This window comes from Pagrus major, chromosome 12, assembly GCF_040436345.1.
Source record: "Pagrus major chromosome 12, Pma_NU_1.0".
NCBI classification, from domain to species: domain Eukaryota; kingdom Metazoa; phylum Chordata; class Actinopteri; order Spariformes; family Sparidae; genus Pagrus; species Pagrus major.
The window spans coordinates 12630041-12652118 of NC_133226.1; the positions used below are offsets into that span (position 1 = coordinate 12630041).

Consider the following 22078-nt stretch of genomic DNA (forward strand, 5'->3'; position numbering starts at 1 on the left):
ATCCAATAAAAAGTTATCAAAAAAGGAAGAAATACAGCTTTTTTTTTCATGTCAGAGAGCAACTTTGCCGTATTGGTGGAAAAATGTCACCCCGCTAAAATAAATTCCTGTTGGTTTTTAAGGCAGCTCTTCATTTTTCTCCCGGTACGTGTGAACGCATGTAACAGCGTCGAGATATTTGCTTGTCTGGGTCTAAGTCTGGTCAAAACATCTGTGGAGAACAGCAAAGTCTCACAAACGGCTCCTGTGTGGTGCTCACCTGTGAAATTCCACTAAAGCCACCAAATATGTGGACTGGAGCCAGAGAGACACAAGTGGATTTATGGTCAGGTCAACTCAACAACTATGTGGTCCTTCACACTCCAGTTCAACTCTTTATAGCCTTAAACACGCTTTATAAGCATCTGTATATTCATGTGAAACCAAACTAATTCTTAATGTGGATGCTACTTTTATAGAAATATGAGTTTTTTTATATAATTTGGGTTTTGCTTCTTGACTGAAAAAATAGCAATAGCCACCTTAAATTAACATGTCTCTGCAAAAGTAATGTTGCCTTTTGCACTCAAAAATAAGAAACCAATTTAATCACAAATCACAAGTTCCAGGTGACAATCTGTGAGGAAGCCTTAACTATTAATCCTGTGTAAGAGCTTGTGGACAGCTTTGGCGTCATATTGCTCGGCTGAAGTCCAGCTAGGTTTGGCTCGTTTCTACCAGCAGTGGAGAAACTTGATTTAATCCAGACTGACCACAAACCTGACCAGTACAGAGAATAAGCAAACCACTGGCAATTTATAATACTTGAGTCACACTGTGACAGGTTAATGCTCATTCAAACACAAAACCCCTACTAAAAGCAGCATTATGTAACTTCTTCACCTTAAAATAACAGCCTCAGAATCATGTTGATGGTACAGTGTCTTGTAATAGAGTGAATGGTGTCTCTGTCTCAGCCACTCCGTCCCCCCATCACTTGTTTCTGCACTATGTAACTTCAGTGAGAGGGTAGGATCACAGTGTTACATACATGTTTTCAACACATTACATTGTTATGATCACAGTGGTGTTGCACTCACAAACTGTGGGTGGCGCCAAATTGCACAAAATGCCAATTTCTACATAATGTTGCTTTAAAATGCATTTTTGTCTTTCATTTCTTTTTATTTCAATTAACATCAAAACAAACAGTTTTTTGTTTTTAAGTCTTACTTGAGTTTGATTCTAATCAGAATATGAATGTAAACCTGAAACCAGCTGTTAGCTTCATGTGTGTAATTTCCTACTTTTGGAATTAAAAGTTGACTATTTGCAGGTAAGTGTAGGTGGTCTATTGCATTCCTGCTCCAGAGGCCATTTCACCTCTGCCGAGATGATAAGATCACAGTCGTCTGATTCGTTTAACATTAGACTGTCAACAGAGGCATTAAGCTTTTCACTACTGACGTGTATCCGCTTGTGAAGAAGATCATTACACCCATCTGATTTTATCTTAGCGATCGTGTCCTCAACCACATTTCTCTGTTAGCAAACAGCCAACGAGTGTCTTTTTTCACACATGGGCAACATTGCTTTAATGCAACCTATCCCAAAGCATCAACATAACAGCCAAATACGTTGTTACAGGGAAATGAAAGTGCCAAATTCACATAATATGGCAGCATGGACATGTACTCGTAATGCCAATACGTGTTGGCCAGTCAGATAAATGCAACTGATACAGTATCCCAACAATACAATATCAGTTCTCGTCTCCTTAACAGCAAAAGTAAATAAGTGCCAACAGTAAAAGCTGCATGTGTGAAACAACTTACAGCTATTATACAAGTAAATACAGCTATTTAACTAGTTTAATTAACAAGAGATGAAAAATGTATAGATTCTGTATCATTTATGGGGAAAAATAATTATAGGATGACATTTATCACAGTCTGAATCTCACATCAGATCAGTCATTGCAAGCTGTGCCCTCTGGGTTAAGACATGTTAAAACAATGGAGACCTCACACAAGGTGTTTGTGGAGGTTTTAAATGAAATCCGCAGTGTTTTGATGTAACAGGAGACATCTGCTAACCTGAAGCAGGAGCAGTGGGTTGAACTGAACTACTCCTCACAACTATTGTTTTTGTCTCACAAACCATTATTATTTCTGTAAGTTCAAGTTGAGTCAAGTCAAGAGCATGTCAGGCATTACTTATTTTTTAGCAGTCACATGCTAATTGAGTGCTGATTGGTCAACACTTAGTTATAACAATGACCCTGGGGTCTCGGCTGCAAAAATCTTAACTTACACGACAATAGGGGGAATGATGGGCACCAAACAAATTTAAATTTGCATTGCAATTAATCTAATGGCTCTTACGTATAACTTACATTAGCTTTTAGTATGGGAAGGCCGCTGTTAGTGAGTGTTAAGTACATTTGTAGCTGCTGAGCCTTTCTTACTCAAATGAAGGTGGAGGCACACTGCGTGATAGCACAATCACAAATGTGTTTCTCCACGGGCTGTTTGCCCTCTGTAGGGTTTCACAATCACATGCTGGAACAGTGGATGGAAAACTGCCCTCTAAAACACAGCAGTGGCAGAAATATCTGTTATTTCATCTATAATTACATTCCGAGTTATTTTTACTTGTTTCATTTCAGTTATTAGACATTAATCTTTAGAGCAGATCAAGCCATTGATTAATTAATTGTATTGAACTGTGTTTAACTTGGACCCATCTGGCCAACGTAAGCATGACCGTGAGTTGTGTTTTGTGTAATCAGAGTGGATCTATTTTAGCACACTGTGCATTCACAGTAATATTATTTTTTATAACAACAACAACCGGACGTGCCATGGCCGAGGTGTTTTTAAGGGGAATCAACACTGGTCTTGAAGCAAAAATGTAGATAAAGTCCTTTGCTGTGTGGGATCCTCGTTTTTCTCTGACCTGTCGTGCTATTTATCCATCTAAAATGTTTCGCTGTGAGTTGCCAAGTTTCGGAGATATCAGCCGTAGGGGTGTCTGCATTATCTCGGACATAATGGAACTACATGGCACTCAGCTTGTGACGCTCAAAATGCCACAAAACACATGAAAAACTCAACAGCAATGTCTCAGAGCAGTTTCAAGTAGGAGCTCTTTTCTTTATGCCGAACAAAATCTGTGGATTATCCCGAGTAACCGGGTCATGATTAATGAAAAGACACATTGCTGTTGAGTTTTTCAAATGTATTTTTTGCCACTATGAGCACCACAAGCCAAGTGCCATCTAGTTCCATTATGTTTGAGAGAAGGCTGACATCTCTATGGCTGATATCTCAGAAACCCAACAGCTCACACCAAAAAAAAAAGATGAGAGAAGAAATATATGTAATTTTGTTTTGTGGTGAACTGTCCCTTTAAAGTAATGATAAACATGAGTGAAACAGGATTACGACTAAATCGTATGGATGCCTTAACGAACTGTGAAGATGCCAAAGGCCTCAACATGCAGGTTTTTATGCCCTTTCTAAAGGGCACTTGTGGTAATAACCATTAAGTAACAGGCACTACAGATTATTTGAAGGTATCAAACATTAGCAGGGGAGCAGAGCAATGATCGTGCTCGAGGCACCTCAGTCTGCACAGGTTTTCATGACCTGGTCTTAAATGATAGAGACAAGCTATTAAATCCCTACTTGAGCTGCAGAAGCCTGAGTTACACAACCAGGAAAAGCCTGCAGCAGTCTGCAGAAGTCAGACTCTCCTCCGCTGGAGTGTATTACTGGATATACTTTCAAGGATCTAAGCTCTTTTTCTTGGCACACAGTTGGCACCATCCAGCTGCATCAGATCCGCTTTCCATCGACTGCGCTTGGAAAACAAAAGGTTGCAAATGGGTGGACTTTTGTAAAATTATTCTACCCTGATATGACGGCAGCAAAGACGGGCTTCTGATCATAATCACGTGAAACAAATATGCAAAAAATACAGATATGCAGGAGCAATAAGCTCAAAAACACTACAAGCCAATATGTTTAGAAAGATATCAGTGCAGCAGAGCCTGATTTGATCATTCCCCCACTGTTAACTTGATAATCAAAGTGGCGACTGTGAATTTTCAGGCAGCTCAGTGGTTTAAAGTGTTGCGTCAAACCCTTAGGGGTAATGGGTTTGAATCTTAGACGTGGTTTTGTCTGTCTGGAAGCCCACGTTGACCTCCTCATCCGTTGCTTTAAAAGCTAAATCTCTCCATCCTGTCACATTGTTTGGTTTGGACATGAATAAACCCTCTCATGTTGCTCTAAAAATCAAATAAAGGCTGCTTCCTCTCATCTTATAATCAACACAAACTCACTTGCATTACATTAATCTTGTCATACGGCAAACAAATCACGCTGATGACCCTTGGGGCTTCTTTGTTCAGTAGCTCTTCCTCGCGATGACTTGTTGACAGACTTTACAAGCTTTTGAAAGGAAAGGGGTTTGGAAGCGAGAGGAGCTCCGCATCTCCGGTGTCACGTAACCAGACAGATGGACAGATAATGTCTGAGGGAATGTCAGACATCTAATATGGAACTGTTTGGTCAACAGTGGGGAGGAAATCAAGCACCGCAGTGCCACATGAAACCAGGGACTCAAAGGAAGCCGTGAGGACATGATTGAAATTCAAGCATAGAACTGTATACACACATACGCATCCACATATACATCCACATGAACTCTTGCCAACATGTACAGAAATGCACATGTGCACACAAACATTCCTGCTCACACAGACACAAACAATAATAAACAGATACACACAATTATATGGAAAAATACACAAAACCTGCAACCAAACATGGAAAGTTTACTGAAGATAAATTATAAACCATCTGAGGATCAAAAAACAAACATAGCTTTTAAGTTAAGTAACATTATACACTATGATTGTGCACGAATAATACAAATAACTTCCCGGAATAAGATTGAGAATACACTTGCAGCTTTATTGCAAAATGCGAGCAGCTTAGCAGGTGTATTCATCATATAGGAAAACTTTTTATCATATTTCACTTTCCGACATCTACTTTTTCTGCTTTTTAAGAAATTACACTGCATGTTTCCTGTTAATATCTCACATGATGACATTTTCTTTGGAATAACTCTTTCATCAGTTGTTTGAAATTTGCCCACATGATTCCTCATTTGTCTCAATAACAAATGTATATTCTTTAAGCCAAGACAATCATCTGGCGGAGCATTAAAGTCCAACTTGAAGAACCGTAATGAGCTTAGTAAATTCGAGTACAGGTTAAGATTTATTGCTGTTCTTGTCATTTTTTTTTTGGCTCTGTCTAGCCATGTGAGTTCACGTATACTTTTCATCACTGCGGGCCATTCTCCTCTGATGATCACTGAATCAACTGACCGGATAGTTGTGGTTCTTTTCCAGCGGGACAAATGAGATTTAATCAGATTTGCTGTCATCGTGCCAGCATATGTTCTCTCTCTTTGCCTTACACACACAAACACTCACATATACTGTACATACTCATTATACACCCAGCACGTGCAGCAACCAAAATTATTTCACCAATCAGAGGGTGTTTTTTTGAAGGAATAGTGATTTTTGGGAAATGTGCATATTTGATTTATGGCCAAGAATAAGAAAAGAGATACCACTCTTAGCGGCCAAACCCACATCTTGTCAGTAGAAATCCATCTCTCAGAAAAAGATTCACATCTTTATTGCCATTGTGCAAAAACAGCAAAACAGCAAAGCATCTCACGAGGCTGTGTGGTGCAAAATGTAGATAAAAGTAGAAGTAATTCGACATGAAAATATAATAAAATACCTGGAGTGTGCTCCTTTCTTGTGCCAGGCATGGTTTTTTTTCACTGATTGCATTTGATCACCCAGTTGCACACGCAGCCCGGCTCCACAGGCTCACCACGCCGTGTTGCCCGACGTGCTTTTGCACTGCGTTTTTGAAATTGTTCTTGCAATTGACGAATAGCACATTATGTCTTGTTTTGTCAATCAATACAGCAGGCAAAGTGTGAAAACGTCACTACGTGGTTTTACCGGAGGGTTACGTGAGGGACTATTTCTTGGCTGGGCAGAGTGACGATGCAAAGTTATTGAGCCGGATTAAACAAATGAGATAATGCATCAGTTAGTGAGCTATACAGAAGCCCCCATGCAGGCAGACTTTTGTTACATTTGGACTGAGCCGAACTAGCTCTCCCCAACTGTTGTCAGTCTTTGAGCAGCGCTGAGAGGCTGCTAGCAGCAGAAGCTCCACGCAGTGTTTGCCATACAAACATAACAGACAATCCCAAAATGTTGAACTGTTCCTTTAAAAAACAGAGAATATCTAATGTGAGTGGAGTGAAGCAACAAACTCTTTTCAAAACCCTCGGCCAAAGAAGAAAACAACTCCATAAGCACAATCAATTCAAATCGTAGGAATCCCAAAGATTCCTCCTCATCATCATTATCATCATCACTCTCATTTTGCCATCTAATCCCATTACCGCTGGGATTCAGATGGATTTTCCTCTGTGGGCAAACTCTGGAAATCAGTAGCAGCTTGCCCAAAGCATTGCCCATGCAGGCTGGAAAATAAGGACAGCCGATGTACTGTCCAGGATGTTGAGCTTCACTTACAGACACACTTAGCAGTCATCAAAATGTTGTGGGAGTTTTGAGATGTTCACACTTTGTGACAGCATCTGTCTCATCTAATGGGTTTTGGAGAGTCGTGCCGTGTGATCACAGATCTGAACTATGGTACTCGACATTTTCCCACACATCTGCGGATTCAAGAACAAACTGTACTTTGATTTATTTAATGTTAAAGTTAAAATCCACTAACCAAGTGAGCTTTGGCTTTTTCGCAGTAATTCAGAACAGACTTCACTCCCTGTGTGCAGAGAATATTTCTTGACCAAGGGGTCAAGATGATCTGTTTAAGAAACTGTGACTAAACCTTTTAATCCCAAATCTTGAAATGTGTTATACAAGGAAAAGGAAGGTTTGGTACAGGCCTGGTATGTTTGTTATAGCCACATTTTAGGAGCAGCTTTTGTCATAAATTGTGTATGGAAATGTCTAAATTACAGACAGGAAGGAAAATATGATAATCGGGTCAAAATTACCAGTGCTATTGAGCCTCCTGTGAGCCTTAAATCGAGCAGAAGGTATGTTTGGTTTTGGTTTGGGAAATACCTTCTATGTATCTTAGATTCTCCTCAGGCGAAGAAACAGGATGAGAATTGAAAAAGTATCCCAAACTCTATATTTTCAGGCTGACGACCAGGCGTTTCTCTCAGGTTAACAGTGGGTTTTGTTTGGTTTTGAGACCTGCCTCATGAAACACAGCAGATCCAGAGAACCTTTCGCCCGTCAGTTCAAGTGAAGAGAAAACACCGCGACTGAAGTTACAAGCTTGTCAAGCAGAGGTAACGTCAGGATACCTTTAATGGAGACGAAGTCACGCCTTCCTTCCTTAATGGCCCCTCTACTGATCTGAGTCTGCATCTCAACTCTGCTTGTTCCAGTCTCTCCTCGTCATGAATGAACCAAATGGGCTTCAAACATTCCTTCCCTGTTCTCATAGACGTACACTGAGACCTGCATTCATCACCTCTCCATGCACCATTACTCCCAGTGATGGGAGGAAAGAAACAACACTTTCATTAGCAGGTCTGCTCCACTGAGGTGTGGAATGTCCCGCGGGTTTCCAACAACAGTGACAGAGAAAGCCGGCCTTCATACGGCCATTGTTGTCCTCAACAAGCTCACTTAGTGTAATGGGCAAGGCTGAGCCCGCTCTTCAAAAGACGAGGGGCACCGCGCAAGAATAAGAGCAGTCATGCTTAGCCAGATTAGAGATCTGAGTGAAGAAAGTACAATTCATTGTGGTTTGGAAATACTGGGCTCAATGGGCTTAATTTATTGTGGCAGGCAAACTTAAAAATGGACACATCACTTGAAAGATGACATCAAAAACATCTCTCTCTCTCTCTCTCTCTCTCTCTCTCTACTTTAAAAATGCATAAAGTTATCTGACAGCCAGGTCTAACAGATGTTAAGCACTTAAACACAGCTGCACGAAGGCAGATCTTAAGAAGGAATCAGTTCTGCTCGTCTTTCTTTATCTGCATCTGAAGAATCACTTTTAAGATGAACCTAATCAACATCTTAAATGATTTTTTTTAATTTTAAGGAATTTTCCCATTAATAGGGACTTGGCAGGAATGAGTAGGACTAAATTGTTCCATATTTATTTAACAAAAAAAGGGCTTATTAGGCTTCAGAGAAAATAGAGGCTACATTACAGAGCAAAGGCTACATATTAAATGAGCGAGCGATCATTGCATCTGTCAAACAGCCATCTTGAAAAGATGTGATCTGTCTGATTCAGCTCAGCAGTTACTCATCAATCACATCGTGTGTTTGCTTTACAGTAATCAATCAGACCGGCATGTCACAGTGTTGAGAAAAATGTTAACTTTTTACAAGTAAGGAAAACAGATTATTATGTGCTCATGTGGGGAAAAAACTATTTTTTTAGCTAAAGCTATAGCTATAATTAACAGCATACGCAAACATTTGTTAACCTTGTTTAATGGAAAATTCAATTGTATGTTAAGAACAAAACAATAACAATGAAATAACTAATAAAAATAACTCTGTTAGCTATTTGAATGACCTGTTACTGAAATGTCAAAGTGAATTTTAGTTCCGTCTTATGAGCATTTACTCAGTGTATACTATTATATCCGTGACTCTTGTCGTGAAAGGTAATTGATATGTGAGTGGGATAAAATGTTTGCTGCTCTGGCTCAGGCAACAAAGACTACACTCAAAGTGATTCATAATCCTCAGGTACAACGTTTGACTTTCCCAAAAGAAAACAGGTGCAATAGATCAGAACACATCCTGCCGTCAGCTCGAGTAAAATCCCTGTCTCTTGATTCCGGTCCCTGGCCGATCGATCGGTGCATCTCTTTGAAGCTGGGTCTTCATAGAGGTCTGAATGGAGCTGAAGTTTGTTTAAACTTTGGATTGACAAGCTGGAATTGCATCCTCAATGGGTGTGCTAACCAAATTCTCCAGTGATCCTACACCTCTTTTTACAGAAAAACTGCCACGATTTTATAGTGTGGAAATAAGAAGCAAAGACCAGTGACAGCCCAGTCTGCTGTGTTGTGTTTCACTGAAGAAGAGAATGTCTGCATCACCTCCAGCGAGATATCCACTGAAAATCAATTTTATAGTGCAGGAGAGAAAATGTTCACTCCTTCAATACATGAAATATTTCACTTTCCATTTGGCCCTCCCTTTCCTTTGACGTCTGTTTCATGCCAGGTGTGAATGGCCAGTGAAAACATTACAGAGACTATTAAAGACCGTAAATATGGTTCTCCAGTTGTGGCTTGATTAGTACTTTCAGTCAAGAATGGCTGCTGAGGCGGCAGAATCGTCTCACAAAGAGTGTGTCTCACTCATCGCGCTCTATCCTGACATCTTACAGTTGAGTTGAGCTCAAAGGCTTTAAATGGAGTTGCCCTTTTCAACTACCCTGCAAAACTGAGAAAAAATGTTTACTGAAATATTAAGCGAGTTGCTTCAAGCCAGCAGCATCGAGGCGTCCGTCAAGCTGCTGTTGATTAGATTGAAACTGAGTGTGGAAATTATGGAGTGCCAAGCTGTGGGTTGTGTTGGTGCGGTGTCAGGGTAGGGGTTGTTTCTGGGACACTAGAGTTCATTGTTGAGCCTTCTGGAGGCTTTGTGGACCGGTGAAAGCTGTGATGATGGGAGGTTTTTCCTTTATAGCCCTGTCGACAAACCCCATTTCAGCCACCCACTTTCTTTTTCTGATATCCCCATGTCTAAATGACTTAATAAGTTGTTTGTCGAATCCTGATATGACCATTAGAAACATGATTCATGATGATCTGGCACCTCCTATATATTAATAAACTACAGCCTTTGAAGAGCAAACTTGTGTTTTGCAGAGACTTTATCAGCACATCTAAAATGTGACTTTAAATACATTTTACAGCTTAAATAAAAATGCCAATCAGTGCATAATAAAGCATCTTAAAGGAGACCTATTATGTATTTCTTTCCTTCAGTAAGTTATGTAGATTCATGTATACGTAAAAGTCTTGAAAGTTAAAAGGTCACACCAACGGGAGCTCCTCTATCCCACAGAAAACACTGCTCCTGAAACGCCTCGTCAGTAGTCCCGCCTTTAATTCTGTGACTTTGTGACATCACACTTTGTCACCATATCAAACATACGGTAGACGTGAAGCTAACTGGAGGATGAAAACACGACAGAGCCGACCGGAGACACCGTGAGCAGTGGCGGCTCAGGCGTGTGTGAGCTGACCAATCAGAGCAGGCTGGGTATTCGGTGGGCGGGGGGGTCAAATAGACAGGAGCTAAAACAGGAATACAGTGTCAGAAAAGGGTCAACCAGCTCGCTGAAGCTGTAGTATTTCTGGTGGCGACAGTCTCATCTAAAACACACATACAGATTTACAATAACACCAGAAGTCGTAAAAGAAAAGCTATTGCTTACTCTTACTCATAGTCTGTGTGTTTATCAAGACATAAACATTACTATGGGAAATAAATCTCCATTTAAAGACAAAAATCACCATAAGTTTTACTAATTATATAAGTTGTATGATAATTGCTGTCCCCCATTCCTCCTCACCGACTCAAGAGATGGCTTATAAAGAGCTGCTAGTTGGTTCGGGCTCAGACGTGTAGTCTGAGGGGCCAACAAGCTCTGCTTTAAAATAACAACACTTTAAGCTTCTGGGTGTTAGGGTAAATGGTCAAGTGTAATCCCCTTAGCTCCTGACCAGCATTAGCAGAAATTCCTCAATAATACGCAACATGATTTCATAGTAACTGCAGCCTTTGAGAGATGTTTGTAGTAGTGAAAGGGTCAGTGGGGGCCTCAGACAGACAGACAGACAGGCAGACAGGGAGACTTAAGTGTGCCGGTTTGAGGAACAAGGTTCCTTTTTTTCTGGCGATTTCAGACTCGAGTCATTAGGATCCATTTTTCTTTAATAACAAAGAGCGTGGTGGAGCACGGCTGAATGTTTGTACAGCTGATTATTAACAGCACACCTTTCTCCGCTCGACTAAGCTATGGGAAACAGAGGAAAAGATAAAACTACAGGCGTCTGTTGTTAGAAAAAATGTATCCTAATCTACACATCTGGCTTTTGTCATTTGAATTACACATCGTAGCCTCTTGAAATGGTTTGTTTTCAGAGGAGCAGATTTGACATTGAGTTTATTGAAACATAGTTAAAAAGTCTGGAGGCTAAAGCCACCAGCTGTGTCACGTAGCACGAATCAATGTACTGTTCAGAAGCAACATGTGCCAAACTCTGGAACAAATTATGGATGCACCAGCCCATCTTTTTCTCCCCCGATACCGATTCTGTTTATCAAACTCAGACAATACAGAGTACAAATCCGATACCAGTGCCCTTTTTACGAAAAGATGAAAACTGCTCATCCCTCAGCGTGGAACTGATGAGGGTATGAGTAACCTAACTTAAAGCTGCAGCTAGACATATGCCTACATTCTTAACTATGGAGATGTTCATATGCCAAAATCCATTTTAGGCTTGAGTAGATTTTAATTATAGCCTAGGGTTAAGAAAATGCTGGCGAAAATGCTCGTCTCTTCACCAAACCACTTAATTTCCTCAAACCAAACCAAAACATACCCCCTGAAAGTGTTTAACTCTCTGAGCTATTCTTCTCATCAAGCTTTATTATAACACATTATAAAATAAAACAACCTTCAGTCAGAGAAAGAGTCTGAATCTAGTAAAAGTAGTAAAAACACTATGCAAAGTAAATATTAGCTAATGTTGTGTAACTGTGAATGTCTTTTCAAAACAAAAGAAGATTGTTAAAAGCCTAATTAAAGACAGGGAAAGCCCTTCAATATGTATTGCCTTATGAAAATGTTCACCAGGTGACGTATATATAGCTCTATCTGGAAATAATTAATCATCCTGATTTTTTCTGGTAGCAGGATTGACACTTCTAAATGAAGCGGAGTGACAGTCGTGAGGTCATGTCTGACAAGTAACTATCGACATCGACAAAAAGCAGCTCTGCGAAGGCAAACAGATGAAAACTCAGCTCCGTTGACAGTTTTCAGTTGATGTATTAAATCAAGCAAGCAAAGCAATATTGGTGTAGGCCCGATTGTGCGAAAGACCAGAATTCAATCCACTGTAAAGGGTCCATTGTTTTCCCCACAACCCAAAACTACAACCCCAAAAATATGCAACCCCAAAGGATTCACCTGCAACTCCTGGAGAACCTCAAACTAGAAAAAAAACATACATTTACCAGATTATTCCTCCTCCTGACACAGACTCCAGAGACAAAACTTAAGTTTCTCCAGGAGCTGGCTACACTGACGTGGATTTTTACAACACGATCTGATGCAGAGGGTAAACCTGTCCCATCTCTCCTCCGTCAAACACACACCGGCTGTGCATCAGAGCCTGCATGTCACTGGCAACAACCCCCTGAATCCATCAACCAAAGTAATATATGTTATATAGTGTCAGTCATCATGTAATTACATACGGAAAATAACAACCGTGTGAGCTTTCCTTTTGTATCAAGCAGCAAAAAAGGATGTGTGAGTTCATTTGCCTTACTTGACAGTGCACATACTGCGATATGACTATTGCACATGCACACATCGCAATGTCAATGCTGAAATGCTAGTTGAGCACTTCACTTTACGTGCAGTGGTTTGCAGACTGAGTGTACTACTGACGGGCAGAATCGGTGTTGAATGTCCCAGCAGCATGAATGGTGACACTTTTCACTCACTGACTTACATTTCGTTACTAATCGTTGGAGCAAGCCATGTCCATCATACCGGACAATATAAAGGTGTTTCATTTGGCAATCTGATTGGGTCCATTTTGAGAATATGTGCACCATAAGTATTCACAACAAGTTTCAAGAGAGCCAAGTATCAGACAGACTTGTGAATTGTTGTTGAAGGTCACACAGAAACACAGAGATGATTCCAAGCACTCCACCAATCAGAACAGTGTAACTCACCTGGGAGAAGTTGAGCCCGTTGAGCGGATGGCACTGCTCCTCCACCTTCTCGACAGCCCCCGTCCTCTTCCTCATCCTCTCCGCCTCCTGGGCCAGGTACAAGTCCAGCACCGGCACCCCTCGCGTCTTAATATCTGCCTCCGTTAACGAATTCACCATCAGCATCACCCAAACGGGCCTCTTCCTCTCCCAGTTCCCGGCGATGGCGTTGAAGAGGTAGTCCGCGTAGAGTCCCTTCCCCCTCTGATCCGGGGTCATCCACGAGGGCATCATGAGCTTTACATACTCGAGGTGTCTCTTAAGTCTCCGATAGATGTCCCTGGGCAGGACGTCCTGCAGGTTCTCGCCCTGAGGAAGCAGCTGGCAGCTGGTCAAGGCTGAGATGGTGTAAGGGTCCGTCAGGTCCAGCTCAAAGTAGACGATGTTGCTCTCCTGGAAGGCCTGCTTGGAGTTTTCAGGGATGAAGTCCCAAACACGCGTGTAGGGAACGTGGATCGTACCATAGAAATACGAGGGAGGGTCCCGTTTGATCGTCCACAGGAAGGAGTTTAGGTCAGTTTGCTGGAAGGAAAGATATGAAGGTTAAGATGAGGATATTTTCTGGGGATGCACGATGTGGATTTTTATCAGCAGATACTGATAATTACCTGCTTCTCAAAACGATAATTTCACATTTTTGTATCTTAAAGGATGTTCTTAACCTTCTTCTTCTTTTTCTCTTTTTTCTTCTACATCTATTTCTGCTCCAGTGTTTCCCACACATACAGTTTACTTGGGCTTTCCCTTGTTGGCCTGCCATTAAACACAGAATCTCTGTTCACAGAAAGCGTTTTTTGAGACGAACAATTCTAGACCCAAAGACCTTTGATTTACAGTAATATAAAACAATGAAAAGCAGAATATCCTCACATTTGAGCGGCATTAACTGGGAATGTTTGCCATATTTGTTTAACTAAACTGTGGTTGCTTATTTCTCAAATGGCAGGCGTAAAAGGGAAATCAAGAAACGGACAGACAGAAGAGGGGTGAATTCGCAAAAACAACGAGACAACATTTTTTCACTTGAAAGTTGCTTTTTACTGTCTGACACCAACCAGCAACACCGGCACTTCGTCTGCGAGAGGCTGTTCATTACACAGACTGCTAACAGACTGATAATGACTTATTAACAGGCCACTTAGGATCCAAGTGCCAAACAAACAATACACATGTCATGTGATTGTCAGACTGTGAGCTGAATGTTTTGCCTTCCTGTCTCTGCCGGATCGGACCTGAAATGGTCCGTGTGAGTTCAAAAGAACTCGACTGACAAGTTGAAAACAATCAAAAGGAAATCATTTACACAAAGAATGAATAAGACTTGAATTGATGGTATCCCCCCCCCCCACACACACACACACACACACACACACACACACACCTGTATGGACAGTGTGTAAAGACCTGCTTGTATGAGAAGAACAGAAACTTTCCTGGGCTGGGGGACTTTAAAGGAGCAGTATGTAGATTTGGGGGAGTCATTTTAATCAGAAGAGAAAGATCTTCATTGACGTATGTTTTATGCTTAAAGAAACTAAATAAATAAACAAACTCTTCTTTTTTATGACAATTTCATACTGTTTTACTTTGTTTATATGTGGCGGACCCTGCCACCTTTCTAGCTTCAAACAGTGTTCTGGACCTTATCTTCCTCTGAGAACAGCTTGTTTACTCAGTTATGGAAAAAATAAATATTTCTGAGTTTGTATTAGTATCTTATTAATAATGTAAATATTAACATTTTGAGTTTGAATTTCTTCTCCAGAACGACATAGTGCCCCTTTAAACCGGATTACACATTTTCTGGGCTAAAGAGTTAATGGACTAAGTGAAAAATAAACAGATTAGTCATTAGTTAAAGGGTTCAAAGGTTAAAAGAAGCAGCCTGCAAAGAGCTGCAACTTAACACTGAGAAGAAAATGTGAACTAAAGGTGTGTCAAACAGCAGAAAGAGGGTGAAATGGCACTTTAGGGCGCTTTACTGACTCTTTATACTACAAATTCGAAGGTAATGTGGCGGATTTAAGACATTATAGTGGACATGACCATTATAGCAACTGCTCCAACACTTGAGCAGCGTCATAACTCATTCATTCCGCTTCTTAAATCACTTACTTTCCTGTGGAGCTCGCAGTTGGCGGAGTCCTTCAGCCTCCACTGGTCTGCCCGGACCAGGAGAATCAAACAGGACTGAATGAATGCGCCCAAAGTGCCCCGCATCGTAGCTCTCTCTCCTCTCTCTCCCTCTCCGAAGTGTGCTCGTGTTCGCCTCACAACGTGTTGCACCAACTATTCCCCTGAACAACGCATGGATGAAGTCCTATTTCCACAGCTCCGGCTCCATGCGGCCGCGTAAAACGAGCTGACAAGTATCCGACAAGCCGCCGGACAGAGTCATGCTGGCTGGAGCCTGGACATGGACGCGCCGCTGCGCCGCTGCTGCTGCCGTTTCACGTGTGTTTGGGAGACAGAGAGGTGGTCATTGGGGTTCTTTTGTTTTTGTTTTTTGTTTTTACGCAGGGTCACATCATCCTCTCTTCTCCTTCACCTCCTTCTCTGCATCGCCTCCTGCGAAAGTTTATCCAAAAAGTTTGGAGTCGGGACGAGCCAACAGGTCCGCGGCGCGTCAACGCACCTGGAGCCAAGGGGCAGCGAAAGTCTCCGAGTTGGGAAGCTGGTGCGAATGAGCGACGAGTTGCACTTTTTTTTAAGTAAACCCAAACTTCTCTGCACACACACACACACACACGCACACACACACGTCTCTCTCTCTCTCTCTCTCTCTCTCTCTCTCTCTCTCTCTCTCTCTCTCTCTCTCTGTCGCTGCGTGTGTGTGTGTGTGTGTGAGCATCTCTGTCGGGCGACTCCTCCACTCTACCTACCCCCTAAGTTGCCTACATACCCCTCCCTCCCTCCCTCCATCGCACCCCTCTCACACACACGCACACACAGCTGTAATCTGATTAAACATCACCCCGCCCCTCCATTAACATCATCCATTAAAGATTTAAAAACCATGACTGATGCCAATGTTTTGACTGAACGCCTGATTGAACGACTGACTTGAACTCAAAGGATCATTCAACTTTCATATTTTCAGATTAAGGTGGATGACGTCTCTGGTTGTTCCCCCCCCCAGGCACTCAGGAGTAGATCCCGTGGACAGATTATCATGCCCTGCTAATTAATGCCTTACAAACTGGGCGCATTAACATGAGAAAACCCGCAATAACAGCGCGCAGTCTGCGTTACCTCTGGGCACAGACGTGGAGAACATAGAGCCGCACCTTTATTATGGGGCGAGGCAGACTCCATGCAGTCAGCATAATGTTAAGCAAACTGAAATCATGTAGTGATTTTATCCTCATTAGTAAGCACACCTCATTAGTTTGCGGAGCAATGAGAACAGCAAACATAACTCATGGCTAACGTGGAAAAATGTGTCTGTAGTCTATAAAAAGTGGCCAAAAAAAGCAGGTTTAGAATGTGAAGCCGTGCGATGAAAGAAAAAAAAATAAGTACAGAGTAAATAATCTAATTTTTAATTTGACATTTTGGATTAAACTCGCACTCTTCCGCTGGAACCGTTGTAGCTGGAGGCAGATCTATGCGCTGTAGCTCTATGCTGTGGTTCACAGTGGGGCAGTGGGAGAACACATGTTGATGTTGTCTGAGTAAATACAAAACGGGTTGTTGACGCGAAAAACAACTTCGGGGCGTCATTCTTATGGGTTGTAGTTTACAGTCAGAGAACAGGCTGGGAAAATCATTGTATTTACCCAGTTTAGAATTGAATTAAATGTTAAAAAAAAGGTTAGTAAATGTAGGTAGCCTATATATTTGTGACTCATAGTTATGTTGTACTGGCTGTCCTACTTTATAGATACATTCTCAAGTGATTCTGTCTAATAAGGATGGACCCATGATTATGATGTAAGCTAACTTTGCCCAAGGCCTATTAGAGCTCCCCCTAGTGGAGACAATATGTTTTGCCACATGTGCTGTTCTCCAAAAGGGTCAAGAACACCTGGGGACAACATTTGAAATGTGATCATGTGTTTTGTTTTTTTTAAAACAAGGCCACTGTTACAGTGAGATACCTGGAGGGAAAAAACCTAAAATACAGAAACATACAGTACCAGGCTCTGCTGTCACTACTGTTCTCAGTAGACCTCACCACTTAAGTACTTAAATGTTAAAAATTGTCAAAGTTTGGCTTGTACATATCAAATTATACAGAGGACTAAAACAGCCAAAATCAAAATTACATAATGAAATGGCCAAACAAATGTATTTAAATTTGAATAAACTAAAAATTAAATGTACCAAAAAATGTTTGTTTTTTTCATGTATTATTTTTTCACTATAAATTTATAGTTCTGTTTTAATTTGGTTACATTTGTATTGATTTACCTTTTTATTTACTTTCCCATTTAATTCACTTTTTTATGCATTTATTAATTTATATGTTTATGTTTGTGTCTATTTCTGTATTATTTATTTGCTTTTCAGTCCATTTTTTTTTTCAAAAACGTATTTATTTCTGTGTTTTCTTTTTTACTTTATGCATTTCTACTTCATTATGCAAATGAGTGGGTTGTCATTCAAAGTGTGTCACGAGGACAACTGTTTTGCTATTGGTTGACTGACATCAGAGTGCATAGATCGGTTGTACATGTCTTTATCTATTTTTGACTGTTTCAGTCCTCCATAATATGGATGATGATGGTGTAAATGCATGACCTGTGTTAACTGGTTTAGATTCCACTTATTTTGATGGATAGTTTAAAAGAAATGTGTGAAAATCTGAAACAAAGACTTTTGGCAGCCCTGGAAAATTGGAAATTGTACAACCATATTATTGTCTGCATAATGTAGATTTGATTTTTAAAAAGACCTGTATTACAAATAAAAACAGGACACGTTATTCAAACACAAATAACCAAAGGAGAAATCAGAGGCTCCAGAAGTTATGCAAATACAGAATTAAAAAACAATTCCCCTGCCATCATCGCGCTGTGGTGAGACACCACCTGTGAAATGAACTCATAAAGAAAATAAATCCACCCTTGAAACATTTTTAATTTGATTTCCACTACTTTTATAAACTGCTAGTTTAGCTTGTCCTACTAAAAAAAATAATCAAGTGCTGCTTTTCTGCATCTTTCCTCTTGTACCCTGTGGCAAAGACAAAAACAGTTCCAGTCCATTTGTCATTACGGTGTGAGAAACCAGCCTCAAAAGGCCCCTGACGTCTTTCACACTCTATGTAACAATAAAACATTGTGTCTGTTGACTGACAGAAAGGACACTGCATGGAAACAGAGGGATTTAATGAAGAAACTGTCAATCATCTGCAAACAACCTTGTTGAAATGATTTCTGGTTCAAGCTAATCCATCCAAGCTGTTGCCAGATCCCATTGAAAGAGGCAGAGGAAGTGTGATTTCTTTGTTAGAAAAGGATGAAGGAGGATGTGTGTGTTTGGATGCTAATCTTTGTTTGTGCATCTGTATAAAGGTAGAAAGAACACCTGCAGCTGCTTCCTCTTTAATGTCTGAAAAGGTTGAGAAGCATGATTTGTCGAGAGGCACACACACACACACACAAACACACACACACACACACCTGTTCTTTATTTCCATTATCTCCACACTTAGCCCACAGAGGCTGCTTTATATAAATACTCACCCAACATACATCATCCTCTGTAGCGCTGTGTAGCATCACACATGTCAGAGGTGACTCTGTTAACTGCTGCTCGTTTTTCATCATTTACTGTGATTCACGGCAGAAAACTGAAACCACATATTTCTGCTCTTCACTCAAACTAAATGAGGGATCAAGACTGGGGGGGGGGGGGTCATGACTCCTCGGATAGTCAGGAATCCACTAACCAGCACATCACCCCGTCACACAGCAGAGCAAAACGTTTCCATAGCTGAAAACCATATGACACACCAGCATGAGGGGATGATAAGTAAAACAAATGGTCCTTTAATATAAGTTGAAAGGTGGTTTTTGTAATAAAGTTACAACTTTCACATTTTGACAGGTCTTTCTTTTACGATGAAGGTTCTGTCAAGGTTTTTTCGATTGATACTTATTTAGTTTTAAGTTACAATTAAAGGGGCGCTATATAGCTTTGGAGAAGAAATTCAAACCCTACAGTACCAATGAGGTAATAATACAAACTGAGAGATATTTATTTTTTCCATAACTGAATAAAATAACTCTTCTCAGAGGAAAATAAGGTGCTCAGAACTCTGTTTGAAGCTAGAAAGGTGGCAGGGTCCGCCACATATAAACAAAGTAAAACAGTATGAAATTGTGTTGTCCTTAAAGGTCAGTTTGTTTATTCAGTTTATTCAGCCATGAAAACAAAGAGTTAGTTTATTCAGTTTGTTTGGGCATAAAATAAACCAGTCAATGAAGAGCTTTCTCTTCTGATTAAAATGTCTTCCCCTACATAGTGCACCTTCAAGGTCCGGGGTTTTACAGCATAGTGTGCAAATGATTGAGGATTCTTTTCAAATAGATAAACCAGGCTCCCATAAATATTCAACTTCCTTCCTTTGATGTTTTATTGTTTATTTTCTTATTCGACTGTGTTTTATTTTTATTGATTTATTACACATACCTGTAAAAGTCATTCAAATCCTCATTCAAAAAACAAGACATTTAAAATTTGAGGCTGATCCGTAACCCATTTCCCTGCAACATTTTTTAATGCTCTTCTTTCATTTCATGAATCTGTTTGAAGCCAGTTACGGTGTTTCAGTGACCCCTGTCAAAACTGATACTCCCGCACATCTGTACATTTCCACTTTAAAGTGGCTCTGTTTGTGAAGATCAAACAGAACTGGGGTCTTCTGAGGGTTCCCGAGCAAATATCTGATTCTGCCTCTTTAGAGGAATCTTCAAAAAGGAATTTACAATATGGAAATGACCCCATATGTTTCATTTTATAAAGACTGGGAGGTGGATGTATTTGATCCTGTCAGGTGACCCATTCAACGCCGTCTCTTTGGAACAGTAAAATGAGAAAATAGTGACAAATGCTTCTGGGTTAAACAGTTAAACATCCAGATTTAAGTCTTAACACAAGGCTGATTTGTGATTGATTAAACCTAAAGCAAAGCTGGGGAATAGCAATAAACAAAAAAGAGCCTATGTGTATGTATCCAAGCTTGTAAGTGCTTCCAGACTGCTATCTATAGTTTACAGTATTTATATGTCTGCGTGCACACACGGTTTCTACATTCCTGGTGTTTTTATAATCCAGAAAACAGACCACAGAAGGACAGATGTATCCATTGATGGTCAGAGAAGAGAAGAGAAGAGAAGAGAAGAGAAGAGAAGAGAAGAGAAGAGAAGAGAAGAGAAGAGAAGAGAAGAAGTGTCAGCCTTCCAGTAACAGTTTCAGTTCACATGACTCAGTCCATTTAACGATGGTCAGTCATATTGACCATGGTCCACTTCCTTCACAGCACATTTAACTCTGATTGAAAAGACCTGGCAGCAGTATGTACTGTATGTCTCACTGCATGCAGCAGTGGTGATGATGTCTGTGTAGGCTGTTGAGAGGTGAGATGTCTCCTTCACAAGTCAAGCCAAGAGAACTGCTATTGTGAAATGCAGTTGAAAGTTGGATAACACTTTGTTTTATAGGTCTGCAAATTTCATGGTAAGTAGGTGGTAATTATTAAAAAATACTGAATCATTGAAAACGACTCCAATATTATTTGATAATAGTATTCTGCTACTTTCATATGAACAGTTAATAAATAGGTAAATTCTTTATTTCATTTCCAGGGAACTAGTTTCTGCTTAAATTCTGCTGATCATTTCATTTCGATTTCCACGACTGTCTGTCTGACTTTCCCTCAGCAGGCCGCGAAATTGAAGCGAGCTCACTGGTAATGTCCATTATTGCAAAAAAACAGTGACTTCCTTAAAGGACCAGTATGTAGGATTTAGTGGCATCCAGCAGTGAGGTTGTAGATTGCAACCAACTGAGTACCCCTCACCACATAATTCTCCTTTGGTGGCCTCTAAAAAAGAAACGTGGCGGTGTAACATGGCCGACTCTGTGGAGGAGGATTCGCTCCCTCCGTTGATATAAAAGCCTCATTCTAAGGTAATGGAACTTGTAGTTTCAGAGTGTGCTGAGGAGTCGGAGACATCGTGGTGGTTATAAAATGCTGACCTGCATTTCCAGATTTAATTTTAACAACTACTTGAGACATTTACTGACAAAAACTGTTTCCTGTGTTTGTTCAGGAAGGGAAAAAAACAAATGCTTTGTTGAAAGCAACCTTTGTAATGATGTCTTTCTGGTTTTAGATTTTAAAAAGTAAACCACAAAGATTTTCTTTGTGTAAGAATGTAATCTGACTTGACTGCACTAATGATCTACATTATGTTTTTATGCCGCTTACAGTAATCCTATCTATTCTAATCTGTCACTTCCCAACACAAACAAACAAACCCTCCAGATAACTCAACCTCAGTGAGTGTTAGACACTGACCGTCTGGATTTAGCGATACAAAACCACATGATTGCTGTTTTTGATATCCACAACACATTCAATTATCTGTTTTTTATAAACATGAACAGTTTCAGATTTCAAAAACAAACATGACATTAACAGCAAGCGACACGCAGACCAGCAGATGCAGGACTTCACGGTTAGTTGTGATGGAAGTGGTTGTGTGACTGAGCTGTTAGTCACAGCATCAAAGCAAAAATGGTGTTCATGGTAAAAAGCATTTACTGGAAGCCGGGGTGTCCTGGCGGCCCTGTGGGCAGACACACATACCACGTATACGAGATCCAAAGGTCTAAAATGTCCTTAATTACCAACCCCCAACCACCAATCTCCTGTTTCTGCTCTCTCTATTAGAAAGCATGCTTTCCAGATTTCATTGATTTGTACCCAGG

General features: G+C 40.5%; 1 protein-coding gene across 1 annotated transcript in view; it reads right to left on the reverse strand.

Moving 5' to 3' along the window:
- trabd2a (TraB domain containing 2A) overlaps positions 1 to 15355 on the reverse strand; it is a 62461-nt gene extending 47106 nt beyond the window's left edge. The window contains exons 1-2 of the mRNA XM_073478394.1: positions 15251 to 15355; positions 13097 to 13657 (exon numbers count right to left, since the gene is read on the reverse strand). Of these exons, the coding sequence (XP_073334495.1) occupies positions 13097 to 13657; positions 15251 to 15355 (666 nt within the window). The remainder of the gene's footprint in view (positions 1 to 13096; positions 13658 to 15250) is intronic.
- Between the last annotated feature and the right edge of the window lie 6723 nt (positions 15356 to 22078).